The 15,301-nt window shown below is 37.9% G+C and overlaps 1 protein-coding gene across 1 annotated transcript in view; it reads left to right on the top strand.

The window, feature by feature from the left end:
- Positions 1-15,301, top strand: part of LOC127580053 (dynein axonemal heavy chain 9-like) — a 377,996-nt gene that overhangs the window by 232,833 nt on the left and 129,862 nt on the right. Inside the window, exon 52 of the mRNA XM_052033209.1 lies at positions 7,357-7,545. Within this exon, the coding sequence (XP_051889169.1) occupies positions 7,357-7,545 (189 nt within the window). The remainder of the gene's footprint in view (positions 1-7,356; positions 7,546-15,301) is intronic.

Raw genomic sequence — 15,301 nt, 5'->3', positions numbered from 1 at the left:
CAGGATTGATTCATTTTGAATTGTTTCAATATTGGAACTTCTTGTTTGGACAATTTCATTACTATTCCTATCAATGAAAAACTATGGGGAAGAACTATAGTCATGACCAATGAATGGAAAATGTATGTTGTGATATTAAGCATGGAAGCTCTGATCACAGCACAAATTAGAGATGAGAAGAAAATGTAGTTACATGCTCTGAATTACAGAATTATCAATATTGACTGAAATCGGTAATTGACTGGAAATTAATAATTGCTAATACGTTTCTGGATATGCTTATAAGTGGTGTTATTTCTAAGTATGGTCTATCTAACCAGTTCTCACTCCAGTGATGTAGTTACACTTGCAAGGAAGTGAGCTCGAAATAAAATGTAATTACTGGCAAAAAGAGTCAGAGACACAATTTCTTATTTAAATGTATGTAATGAAAATACTCTGTCAAGTACTAGTTCTTGCACTTGATTTGCGGCTCTTATCTAATAAGTGTTTGAAAGCCATTCCTAGAACAAGGACCCTATTAATAGTGCAGGAGTTAGTAGAGATGATTTAGGCTAATTAAAAAGGATAAGTTTTGCGGAAGTTGTAAGGCAATGAGGGCTTTAGGAAGGGAGAGCTCAGGCTCTTGGAGAAAGGAAATGGGGGGAAGGAAGGATGGATTAAGTGGAGTTTGGTGCAGAGTCTTGCAGGTGATACCAGACGGTACAGGCTAATATGTAGGATTGGAGTTGGAGGTTTGGACTTTCTACCCTGTTGAGTCTTAAGGAAGGTATGGTTGAAAGTTCAGCAGCATTGGAATGATTTATGGACAAAGTGGCAGAACTAGATACCAGAGGACATTTTAATGGCTTTTCAAGCTCATTTCATGGTCAAGAAGAATGTTGAAGTTGTTATGATGTGGTTAAGTCTGAACAAGTAACTCTGGATGGTGATTAAAAAGATGGGAAAGAGTTAAGAGTTTGAGGAAAAAGTAAGTATTCCCTATTTCAGTATTCAATGGAGCAAATAGTTTAATCTTACATTGGTAATTACACTGTGGGGGATTGGTTGTGGAATGAAGGCTGATGGTGGTTACTATCAGCAGCTTAGAGACTGAACCCATGTCTTTGGTTAATATCTGCAGCCGAATTTAAAGAAAAGTAAAATAGGGCCAGGGAATGGAATAAAAAAACAGCAGACACAACTCTTAAAGATGTACTTGTAACATTGGCTACATTTACAAGGAACCCTTGAGAACTTCTCCCAAGCCTGTGACCACTGCTGCTGATACCACCTGCAAGTTCTTCTCAGGCCACACACTATTCTGATTGGGACATGTGTTGCTGCCACTTCATCATTGTTGGGTTAACATCCTAGAATTACTGACCTTGTGGCACATAAGAAGTGCCTTCACTGTGTGGGTTATGTTAGTTCAAGATGGTGGTGAACGACAATCTTCTTAAAGTAATTTGGGATGGGCAATATATGCTGCTTTGCAGTGACTCTACTTCCGACAAAGGAATGTTTGTTAAAAAGTGAAAAATGCACTTTGTGTCAAGTCCCTTTTCAAACAAAAGGTGAAAAATGTTCTTGAACATACTCCTCCTGAGATTGGTTAAGTGCATAATGCTGTTATAACAAGATGCCCTGATTGGAATACTGAACATATAGATTGAATTACATGGTACATTTGAAATCATTAATAATTTTAAGTTATGCCAATTTCTCCATAATAATCAGCGAGCCGCCCTTTCTGACAAACACTTTATTTTCTCCACCATCAAGGTCTCTGAGTAATGGATTTTCACGGCAAACTTGTTGTATCACTGGTGTGGGGCGGTGATTAGCATATTTTGAATTGATCCTCACCTCAAACTTTAACACATCTTTGCTTTCTTAAAACCTTTGTGGTATTTCATCATACACGTGGAAGAGTCTAAGCTCCATATCTGGAAGCCTTCTCAGAGCATGGGTTGAACACCATCTCCAGACATTTTCAACATTTATATCCTTATGTAATTTTCCTTTCATCCAGACCTTCCTGCTGTTATGGATTTTACCTGGACAGTTCAGGGACTGCAGATTAACTTTGCTCACATTCACCCATGACACTCTGACACTGGCAGCCACATCTCTTGCCTGCCAAGGGGAGCACAGTTTTTGAGACTATTGTTTTTTCCTTCCCTCAGGCACAGACTTAAAGTCTTCCTTTCCTGGAACTTTTGTGCATTCTGGACACTCAATTGTTATCGCAAGTGAATGCCATACGCTGACTCTCTTGAGCAAGCATGTCTAAGATACTTGGCACTTGCACACCATATGTAGCAATTTAAAATAATTGGCAGTCATAACCATTTTCAGTGGTGTCAGAAAATCGACAGTGAGCCTGAACAGTTGCTACTCCTGTTCAAATTGGACAACTTCTTCCACATGGTTGATTTTGATGCTGTTTTGGACTATTGTCTTCTTGTGGACGAACTTTGATGCATTCCTGCATTCTTCCCTGTTCTCAATTATTTACATTGCCATGTTGTCATGTGAGCAGAGTACATCTTTCTTCCACTCCTGTATACTCCACAGCTGCACAAATATATATTGGGAGTTATTAGTGTTACCTATGCGACAATAAACAGTGTTGTTGGTAATTCAGCACAGCTATTGCAAGGTTTTTCTCAAGATTGTTGTGTAGCCTCAGATGCCTCGGACATCTAAAATTCGTGAACACCCAGTGAGTAAATCTGTCTGCCCCTATGGACCCATGAATTACTCCTATTTCTTTGATAGTCTGACTTCAAAGATGGGTTCTGGTGATGAAGTCCTCACTGGAATATTAGTGTTGGAGCTATTGAATATATATCAGGTCAATTCTGGGCAGATATCACTGTAGACACAACATGATCGACTGTCATTTAAATAAGCTGCTGAGCTACCAGTGCAAAACAGGCAATGATGAGGTTTTTGGGGTTTGGATACATGGGGAGATGTCTGGTGCTGAGGGAAGAATTGAAATTTTGACATATCAGGAGATTTTAAGATTTAGGAGATGATGGTTGTGGACCAAAGGATGGGACCAACATTTGCTTCTGGGCCCAGAGACCTCATGACAAGCAAAGTTCCAATGGGCTCCATTGGTACCTTTTGAGAACCAGTGGTTTGACCAATTTCTGATGAGTTCAGCTGGGTGGGGCTGGTACCATGCACAGTGGCCTTGGGTTTAGTTTTGTTTCAGACCAGAAAATAGGTCTGGAAACAAACAGTCCATCTGAAGATGATGGTCAAGGATTACAAGAAATTTGGTTTCAGGCTTCATCAATATGAACCAGTAGTTCTTGATCTGAGACATGCTAATTTCTGCCCAATATTTCAAACAATTACATTAATATATACATGAATGTATCTTAGAAAATTTGGAAAGACAATTCAATGATGAGTACTATGGCACTTGATGCCACATTAAAATAAATTACTTGGCCACTGCTAAGAGGAGGTGAATTCAGCTGAACCTTACTGAAATTGAGCTTCTGTTATATTTCTACATAACTTTTAATTGGGTTCCAATGCGCTGATATTGCAGTAATCACATACGATTAAGAATGAGAGACAGAATTTTGTGTCCTTTTAATTCTGTCAGGCAAGAGAACATAGAACAGTACAGCACAAGAACAGGTCCTTTAGCCCACCCTGTCAATGCTGACTATGATGCCAATTTAAACTGCACATGGTTTATATCCCTCCATTCCCTACCTGTTCATGTGTCTGCCTAAATGCCTCTTAAACATTGCTATTAATATCTGCTTCCACCACTTCCCCTGGTAGCATGTTCCGGGAACCCACCACTCTCTGTGTAAACAAAAAACAACATATCTTGCCTCATAAATCTCCATTAAACTTCCTTCATCTCACCTTAAAGCCATGCTTTCTAGTATTTGACATTTTCATCCTAGGGAAAAACTCTGACTATCTATCCCACCTTTGCCTCACATAACTTTACATACTTCTGTCAGGTTGCCCTTCAGCCTCCGATGCTCCAGAGAAAACAATCCAATCTAAAGAGGATACAAAGGTCTCTGTCAAGGCCCTGGCAATCTCCTCTCTTGCTTCTCTCAATAACCTGGGATAGATCGCATCAGGTGTTGGGGATTTATCTACTTTAATGTTCTTCAAGAGACCCAACACCACCTCCTTTATCAACATCCCCGAGAATATCAGCATACTCTTCCCTGATCTCACTATCCTCCATGTCCCTCTCCTGGTTGAATACTAATGCGAAGTTCTCGATTCATACATCATCCTCTTCCTCTAGTTCCAGAGATTAATTTCCTCCTCTGTCCTTGAGTAATCCTACCATCTCCCTAGTTACTCTCTTGCTTTTAATGCATGTATAAAATGTCTTGGGATTCTCTTTAATCCAACTCACTAAGGATATTTCATAGCCTCTTTTAGCCCTCCTGATTCCAGTTTGTTTTATCCCGCTTCCTTTATATTCCTCAAGGACGTGGTCCGATTTCAGCATCCTGAACCTTACGTGTGCTTCCACTTAAATTTGCAACATTCTTCATCATCCAAGGTTCACCAACTTTGCCATCCTTGTCTTTCTAACTCACGGGAACATGCTGGTCTTGAATTCTGACCAGCTGACCTTTAAATGACTCAAATGTCAGATGTGGACTTGCCCAAAAACAACAGCTCCCAATTTATTCTCTTCAGCTCCTGCCTAATACTGTTGTAATTAGCCTTTTAAAAATTTTTATTTTATCTTTTTAAGTATTACTTTAGCACTCTCACCAGAGCTTGAGTCTTATTCTTACCCATAACTATCTGAAAACTTAGGGAGTTATGTTCACTGATCCTGAAGTGCTCTCCCACCGAAACTCTGATCATCTGATGAGGCACACTTTCCAAATCAAGGTCTAGTTTGGCCCCTTCAGTGGTTGGGTTATCTACAAACTGTGTCAAGAAACCATCCTGGATGCACACGACAAACTCTGCTCACCTAAGCCTCTAGAACTAAGAAGGTCCCAGTCAATATTGAGGAAATTAAAGTCATCCACTACAAAACTACTCTGTTGCTTTTATATCTTTCCATAATCTGCCTACATATCTCTTCCTCCATCTCCCTCTGGCTATTGGGAGGCCTGTAGTATAACCTCCATCATGGTGATTGCACCTTTCTTATTTCTGAGCTCTACCCATATTGTTTCAATGGATGAGCCCTCCTGGATGTGCTCTCTGGAAGTGCCGCTCCGTCATTCTCCCTGATCAATAGTGCAACTCCCCCACCTCATTTACAGCCTGCTCTATCGGGTCTGAAACATCTGCATCCTGGAATGTTGAGTTGCCTACCAGTCCTGCCCTTCTCTCAACCAAGTTTCTGTAATGGTTACATGGTAGTTCCTTATACTAATCCAGGCTCTAAATTCATCTGGCTTACCTGTAATACTCTTTGCATTGAAATAAATACACTTCAGCCCATCAGTCCCACAGTGTTCAGTAACCTGGCCCTGCCTATCCTTCCTTTCAGACTTGTCCCAACTTTTACCTTCCCCTTTAATCCCACCACTGTCTGACTGACTGCTCTGGTTCCCATTCCCCTGCCACACTAATCTAAACCCTCCTGAGTAGCACTAGCAGACCTCCCTGCAAGGATGTTGGTGCTCCTCCAGTTGAGGTGCAACCTGGCCACCTTGTACAGGTCCCACCTGCCCTGGAATAAGTTCTGTCAGTTCCTTTAACTCAAATTATTGTGCATGGTGCTCCATGCTAAGATAGTGACCACAACTTTAAGGCCCTCAGAGTGAAGAATGATCCCAGTGATATCCTTTGTCCCAAAAGAACAATGCCCATCACACACTTTTTTTTGCTCACATCTGCAGTAAAAAGCTGATGCATCTCCTTTCCAAGAGGTCACATTTACAGAATTTATGATTCAAACCCTTTCTTAGTACAGCTGCAAGCACTTTGATCAGATTGATATTGAATAAGAGACATGTTGCAAAAGCTTCTGAATTGCATTGACTTAATCAAGGCCTGACTACAATTCTCAAGGGCTCTTTTGATACTGGCAAAATTCATTTTGATAAACCAATAACCACTGTATATTATTATCATTTTATAATCATCGGTCAGCACAAAAATTATGAGAGTAATTTCATTAAAGTTCAAAAGACATGCAATTTTGGACAAATAACTTGTTAAGACAACACAATGAGAGTTAGTAATAGGTCAGGGGACTCAAACGTGCAATTTAGGTTAAGTTCAATTGCCATCATAATATTCTGTTGCTGAGTTGCAAATAATAATGAATAAATTAGATTTCATTTTACTCACAAATATTACTACAATATTCTGTTTTATTTGACTTGTATAATGTTTTACTGCAAGAAGAAAATGTGTTCTGAGTAAAGCATCCAGAACAGAGATACATTAAGCACAAATTAGCAGTAAAGTAACAGAACTTATTCGACAAGGAAAAGAATAATTTCAGTTTTAGACTTGAAAGAGCTCAAATAAGAATGAAACTTTGTGCTGTGAAGAGATGTCTGCCTACCATCACTGGCTGAAAATTGTAAAATGAGAATAATGAACAGTATTATTACATAAAGTCTTCGTTTCAAATGAAGAGTGTAACTGATTAATCTCTGTTGTTCATTGCATTTGTTTATTTCTACACTACTATTCTCAAGGGTGCTTGTTTGGACACATAGAGCTCTTGACTTTAAGCATAGGTTTTGTTTAGTACTAAATACTGATAGAGACAGGAAATAAAGAGAGACTATGTCACCCCCCCCCCCCCCACTTATTATGATCAGCACCTTAAGAGGTTAACTAATACAAATTAATTGTACTGATTATTGACCAAACTATTCTCCAACAAACATTACTAATTTTATAACAAAAAAACTATCAGAAATAATCTTCTGTCAGCAATCATAAATCAACTTTACCACAATAATTAACTGTTACCATTGTTTAATATCTAATATATAATCTGTACAGAATCACATTTATTTACCAACTAGTTATGAAGTACTTTGGGAGACCCTAAATTCTGGAAAGTGCAGCTTCATTCCTTTCTTACACCCCAGGAATGTCCTAAGTAGTTGGTAATCATCTTTTTGTATTACTCCAAGGATTAATAACAGGAAGAAGAGTTAAAGAAGGTGCTCAGTGTTTCAATAACACAGCTGTTGTTGTTGATAGTTTTAAAATAAATGATCAGTTTTTCATATCTTATGATTTCCATCTTACAGTGAGAGTTGGTTTGCTGTGTTATTGCTTCTTTTACATTATCTGAACGTAGCTTTGCCAAATTCAGTGATAAAAGCAATTTGTGTGCTTCAAAATATATTCTTTATTAATACTATACATTCTTCATAGGTTGGTGGTCTGGCTTCAGAAAATGTGCGTTGGGCTGAAGCTGTGTGCAACTTCAAACAGCAGGAGAGCATGCTCTGTGGGGATGTGCTCCTCATCACTGCTTTTGTCTCCTATCTCGGCTATTTCACCAAGAAGTATAGACAGGATTTAATGGATGGAATGTGGAAACCTTATCTTGGGCAGCTCAAAGTAAGGACCAAATCATGCAGTATTTGGATATTTCTCTGTAATAATAAATTGACTAGTATTGCAACTTCCTAGAAGCAGTATTTAATATAGAAATGCACTTGTTACCTTGTCATATGAATGTGAATTATGTAAGTTATATAGTAAATCTTCATTTTTAATCATCCTTTATACTTCATTAATCAAGGAGATTTAATGTCCTTGAAAGAACCTTTGGTGCACTCAGCAGTTATTTTTCCAGCATGTTTTGGCTGATTGTCTTAATTTTCTTTGACTTGTTCTTGGGCTTCAATTGAAAAAACCTGGTTCACAATTGAATTGCACTTTCCCATGTTTTCTTTAGTAATGAGATGTTAAATTCTGACAAATATATTTGATTTCTATTTTCCTTACTAGCAGCTTACTTATCGGCAATGTTTAAGTTTTGCTGTGAAAGACTTTGATTTGTGAGATATCACCAGTGTCCCACACTGGGAACTACCTCCATTATCCCAATCAGAGAGTCACAAGTTCATGGAATCTAAAGTTCATGGAATCTGATAGATAATGGAATTCAAATTGAAACAGGGCAATTGCAAAAACTATGGTTTTCAAATGGATTTGAATGTTTCTTCACTGTTCTTTAATATCTTTTTGTTTTGATACTTCAGGGAAATGTAGCAATAAAGCACCCTTAGTTAAATCTGGAACCTTTATTCTAATGGTAAATTTGTGGAGCCAATTACACATAAAAAAATTGGTAATTGGTTTATTATCATCACATGTGAAAAGCTTTGTTTTGCATGCCGTCCATACAGATCATTTCATCACATCAGTACATTGAGGTAGTACAAGGGAAATGCTGTAACAGAATGCAGAATATAGGGTTGCATTTACGGAAAAAGTGCAGTTCAGGTAAACAAAGTGCAGGGGCCATGGCGAGGTAGATTGTGATGTCAAGAGTCCATCTTATCATACAAGAGGTTCATTCGATTGTCTTAAAACAGCAGGATAGAAGTTGTCCTTGAACCTGGTGGTATGAGCTTTCAGGCTTTTATATCTTCTGCCTGATGGGAGGGGGAAGAAGAGGGAATGTCTGGGGGGGAGGAGTCTTTGATTATGTTGGCTGCTTTAACAAAGCAGCAAGAATTGTAGACAGAGGCCATGGAGGGGAGGCTGATTTCCATGATGTGCTGAGCTGTGCCCACAAGTCTCTGCAGTTTCTTGCAGTCTTGGGCAAAGCATTTGCCAGACCTGCTTTGGATCTATCATTGTGCTAATGGACCAAGAGAGCTACCCATTGAAAATGTAGAGAGATGATTTGTAAACTTTGGCATTTGAATGTTTCAAATACTAGTAGAAACGTGTATTTGTCTACTGGACATATCTGGTAAAAGTGTTTGATGTGATCAGATCCTTTTAGGAGTACTGCCAGCATGACCCATCTATTTGCCCCAGGAGACAACTATCACAGAACACAGTAGTTAGTTGCTTCCTAATCATAACTGTCTGGATATTCTCCCATATTGATATTAGTATCTGGTTACCCAAAATAGCTATATGGCTGCTTTGTAAGTATCAATTCTGCTGAATCCTAGACACTTTTATTCTGTGGAATTGTGTCCACACAGAAGTAGACTGAAGCTACCCAGATGTAATTGCTCCACCATCAGCAGAGTGTGGAAACTTTCATTGAATTAGTCTGTGGGAAATGGTGCTATGATCGTATCTGCTACACTGTATCAGGCATTCCCGTTGTGGAACAGAACTGAAAGTAGCTTTGTTTCAATCTTTTACATAATGTTGGAATTTAAACCATTGACATCTCTGCAGTATTTGTAATCTGTACCACAGGCATTAAGAAATTATTTATAAAGCCAGTTGCATTCCAGTGCAGCAATGACTCTTGGTAAGTCCAATTAAATGCCACAATCAAGAGTATAAGCCATTTATTGTTTTAAGTATATCTGTAATTCTCTTGTTATGAATCTTTTACCAAACCACATCATTCAGCTAAATGGAAATGAAGATGGAAATGCTTCATAGACTGTGCCTTGCCTTTTTAATAATTCAGAAATCTCATTTATTCTGCTCAAGCACTGTCATCTATTTGTTTCCCTGGAAGATGTATTCTTTATTAACTCCTCTTTTTGTCTGGCACATTACTTTAAATGGCTGTTGTGTTTTATTATTCATATCAGCAGAAGAGTGCATCAGCAAAAAAACAAACTTCTACTGATAGATAACCAGGTGACAGCTAAAGCAACTAGTTAGATGACGTCATAAATCATAATCACAAGGCTTGCATACCTGTCACACATGTTATAAATAAGATGGAAAATGCTGGAAACATTCAGCAGATGAGAAAAGAGAAATAGAGTTAGTTCTAATGAAAGATCGATGATCTGAAACATTAACTTTGTTTCCCTTTCTACAGTGCTATATAATTGAAATTGATATAACACTATAGAAAGGGTTATACCTACAGTAATGCAGAGATTGCAGTAGACAATACAATGATATCACTGAGTGGTATCTCTGTGGTACCAATGAGTGGAATATGATGTGGACCATTTCCTAGTCCTCCCAGGTTATTCTAGGAACGTGATCAGGCACTGACATGGTTTCTGCATCTGACGTGCATCAAGGTTTGTCATTCCTTTTGCAGCACTATTTCTGGAGCGTTCTGTAGGAAATTAAACCTTATTGTCCTGGGAACAAATATCACTGGACACTTCCAGGACAATTAAGACGTTGTAGTGTTGATCCAGACAAGTACACCACTCAAGCAAGCCCCATGCTTACCTTTTATCCTTAGGGTAACTCACTTCCCTCAACAACAATACCAATATCTCTCTCTCTGATCACTCAGAGCCATCATTCAATCTCCTTCCCTAATGCTAGCACAGTAAGTTCCCTGAATCCCCATGGGAGTCAGGATCTCTGCCCTGGCTGCTTATCTAATCACCAGTCCAATGCAATCCCAGGTCTCGTATGGGTTGATGACCACCAGTCCTCTGACCCCACTGGCACTGGCCAGCTCCAGCTTCAGTCCATCTTTCATTTCCATTGGTGAAAAAGTGCAAAGCCCATTCTGCAGCAGCTGAGGCCCCGATCCCATGATCCTTACAGATTACGGAGATTTTTCCGCAATCCAAAGGAATGCTATTACAACTACTTACCACACTTGTTCACATACTCATTAGGGCACACCAGAATTTCTAGACATTCAAGTTATTATTGTTAGATTTCCAGCATCCTGAATACTTTGCTTCAGTTTGCTTGTTAGAAACACAGCTCTTTGATTTCATACAACATGAAATTCAGAAGCAAAAGCAGAATCTTAGATTTGAATCAATACTCAAGCTTTCTGCCGTATTTTTTTTTCTGTTTAATGTGATGGAGGGCTGAATGTAGTAAACAGCCCAATGTTGCTGAAAGTGCAAACGAAAGCTAATGTCAGACAATGGTCCAGTTGGACAATCTTATTTCATCCATCCAGAGAGACTCTGGGTTCTGCATTGCCTGAATAGTTGTTGAATAATTCTTGAATTATTAGGTCCATGACTTTATCCAAAATGTTGTTCTGTGGTAGAGAACTTGTTGATATGTTATCAATTTAATTTTTACCGATTTGAATTTACATCTCTACATAGACTTGGTATGAACATATGAAAATGACTGGCTAAGGAAAACCAATTGGTCAACCATGCTTTTTTAGTATCCTCATAATCCCTGAAGCATCCTAACCTGCTGCTGTCAGCCCTTCACCTCCTGCCCCTTGTAGATTCAAAAAACTTTGGATAATATCTTCTTTCAAAGCAGAATGCAGGCATGTAAATCATCTAACTGCATTGCTTGGGAGACACAGGCCTGGGGGAACATCACCTCAGAAGCAGAAATGGGTAAATAACACATGATTTCCATTGCATATTCCATTTTCACTATTAGATATGTTGAACGGATACTGAATTGAAGTATTCAATTAATAAATAGGATACCAGAAGGAGTAAGAAGGGATTTTACAGGTGGTTTTGTGTCGGGTGTGATGACAAAATGTTAAAAATCTCAATTGGGAGACTGATTGCATATTTAAATATTTAAATGTGGCTGTGTGCTTTGGATATTAACTCCATTTAAACGGAACCATGATTGGAACAAAGTTCAAGAAAGTCAAGAGAGAGAAAAGTGCTGGTAAATCCAGCAGGCAGGTGCCTTTTCATTGTTGCTTGCAGATTTGCAGTAGCAGAAGTGCTTTCTCCCCATCAATCCATCCCCCTCCTCAGGCCCCCAACCTATCTTTTGCCATTGGGATCAGTGCATCCTTGCAATTGGCTGGTCCCATGTTCCCCAAAAGTGGCCTCTGATCTCCGTCATCAGCATCTGGTCTTCTCCAATCCTTATAATCTGCTAGGCTATCTAGGAACAATTCCAAAATTCCAAAAATATTAATTAGGCCTTACCATTAAATTCAGTAGTACATGAAGGAAACTCCTGCCCCTCTCATCCCCCCTCTGTCCCCCCACCTCTTTCCCCCCACCATTCCAACCCTCAACGCTTTACAATTTCATATAAATGTGGTTTATGTATGATGTAGCCCCACAGTTAGCTAAGATATAAAGGTCATAAATAAATGTAGACGTCAGAAGCCTTGCCAAGGAACATTATGTTCTACCAATCATTTTCATAGCAACATTTTGCCCTACTGGTCAGTACATAGTAAAGTTGAAATGGCTCAATGAATAATATCCTGACAAGTATCTGCTTTGGTTAGGTAGAAAGAAGATATATAAATAGATCATTTTTGTGGAATGAGACAGGAAGTAGTACCTGTGTGTGATTACCAGGTGTTTTTATAATTCTGGTTACAGTAAGACTAGTGAAGTGCAAATCAGCCAGTGTAGATGCTGACTGTTAGAATAGAACTGAATCTACAAGGCTTGTTTTCGGTGGAGCAACAATAACTGGACTTTTGGTTGCATTTGCAGTTGATGCCATTGTTGTGGTCTAGTGGAGCCTATTAATTGACAAGTTTCTGTTGATAGTTCATTGGCTGTTGTTGAGTTGCCATAGCTACCATACATGTTGGACCTCTCACTCTCCATTTGAACAAGTATCATCCTCTAAATAATGGAGTGCAATTTTTTTTATAACTGAAACAGCCAAATAACATTGTTTTAAAGCTGTTATTGGGACCCCTACATACTGAATAATGTGGTCCTTTGTTCCAAATCTTGTTGCAAAGCATTTAACCCTACTTTAGCACACAGCACAAAATGGGTAACTAATAAGAAATTGGAAGGCCCTTATCAAGCTTTACAGATGATGTCAGAAATTGTTTGTAACTGTCAGCAAAAGCTATGTTTAGATTTCAAGCTCAACCTCCTCATGGTTTTCTATAAAAAAGAATAAATACTATTTGGTTTGTGTGATGTTTTATCTACTTTCAATTACGTTAATGCCCAACAGAGGCTATCATTGTGCCCATATTCTTGATGCATAGTGATGTTCGCAAAAAGGTATTAATACTTTGAAATGTCCACAAACAAGCTATTCTGCATGGTATTTTCTCAGGATTTAACCAGAGAATATGTTAGAGAGCATTATTAAACTGATGTGACATTAAACATTGTGGAGCCATTGTTGATTTAATTGTGCAATGTACTCACTATGTAGTGTTAAAATATTTTTTTCTCTATATTTGTGGTGTGATTACCATTGACTTTAGTGATCAACTGAGATTTATGTGTATAATAAGACTGTGGTTCATTTTTTAGATGAACTGTTTCAGAAACCACTACAAGATAGTGGTTTCCATGGGGACACAACATAGATTTTCTGGTTTGTAACTGTTAAGATACACAATTACAAGCAAAGCAAGTAAAGGACCAACAATGTCCACCTAGAGAAATATATGAATACAATATAGTTTATAATTTATTTATTGTAATATATTTTAATCTAACTTTCTTGAAAAGGAAATTTCATATTTTGAAATAAATCATAACTCTATCACATTATTAGGCAGTGTAATGAAAAAAGTAATATGGTAGAAAATATCATTGCCTAAGGCTATGGCTCAGAAGGACTGACTGCCTTAAAAGCAGACATATTGAAATGATTAATTGTCACGTTGCTTATGAACCTCCATGCATTTTATGTTCTGAAGTTATATAAAAGAATGTACTCTGTCCTGACATCACTCGAGGTTGCATTCCTAAAATTTCCTTCCAGTACTGACTGAAGCTATCACCTAGGGTAGTAGTAAACAAATGTTGCACTTGAGTCTTAGATAATACGATTATTTTGCATTGTGATCCAACTGATAATTGATGACAGGAGGCAGTGCCCACTCTCGGCCTTTTGATGATATTAGCTCTATCCTTTATAAAATCTTCAGTACAAGAGATATGTGCTATCTTCAGTTTCTATCATTTCGGGGATGCCTACAGTGACTTTAGTATTTATTTTAATCATTAGTTGCATTATGGCTTGAGAGAGTAGCTATTAAGGCTGTTTTTAAATCAAGAAGTTGAAATAATATAATAAATGTTCAGATTGGATCTTGCATAATTAAAGATGTTAATTGAGCCTCAAATATTAAATTTAGCATGTAGCAAATTTTGTACCATTTAGATATTCATTTTAATAAAATGAACTCTGTGTTCGCAATTCAAAGCATCAAAACTTAAATATGATATCCAACATACAACTCTTATTCCTTGTAATATATAGTTGCCATTTCCCTTTATTGTTTGTGAATGTTTAAGTATATTTCCACATTTTGTATCCCTTCAATGTTCTTCTTGATCCACCTCGCTTTTTGCCTGTGCCCAGTAGCTGAGCCCCTCTTATAACCCTGGCAGGTCTTTGTAGAAGGTTTCATGGATTGCCCAGGTGTGATGTTCCTTAGTTTAGGAGGAGCCAGTCTGCTCATCTTACCCATACCTGCTTATCATTATCGATTAAGAAAATCTCTATCAAATCTCTTCAATCCTTTTGATTCAAATGATAATGACCCTTCATTATCCTTTGAATCTTCAGTCACTCCACATAACTGAAGTCCTGAAGTTTCATTAAATCCCTTTTACATGCTAAATCCATCACATTCTTCCTAAAATGTGATGTTAAGAATTGCACTTTTATTAAATAGTGAGGGTTTAGCATTAGCTCCTTGTGGTTGTACTCAATGTCTATTAATAGAGGATGCCATTTACTTTTTAGTGGCTCTCTCAATTTACACAGACCCTTCAAAAATTTGTGTATTTTGTTCTTACACCCCCTTTAAAATTGTACTTTTTTAATTCAGATAGCTTTCCATGTGCTTTCCATCAAAATATTTCACTTCATACTTCTGCATGTTAAATTTCACCAACCATATACCTCCCAAATTATCATCTTGTGTTATCCTGGAGATATTACAATGCTCATTGTCTATTGGTTATTGCATTTCTGATTTTTTTTTGTCCATCTGACAAACTTTGATTTTATGGCATGCATTCATAGGTCATTCCTATATAGAAAATAGAATTGTGGTCCCAGTAGCTGATCCCTGGGAGCAACCACTGAGTAGCTTACTCGAGACTGAAAGAGAATTGTTCACCTCTGTTTTTCACCTGGTTTCTTATCCAAATTACCACTGTTCCTTTAGTTTTGTTAACTAGTCTGTTTCGTGGTACGTTGTTATAAGTCTTTCAGAATTCCATTTGCACAATATTAAATGTGTTACACAATGTATCACCAATGTACTGTGGATGCTGGCAATCAAATGTAAGGTTAT

This window comes from Pristis pectinata, chromosome 18 (assembly GCF_009764475.1).
Source record: "Pristis pectinata isolate sPriPec2 chromosome 18, sPriPec2.1.pri, whole genome shotgun sequence".
Lineage (NCBI taxonomy): Eukaryota > Metazoa > Chordata > Chondrichthyes > Rhinopristiformes > Pristidae > Pristis > Pristis pectinata.
The sequence above is the reverse complement of the archived record's forward strand: the minus strand, read 5'-3'. Positions and strand labels throughout refer to the sequence as shown.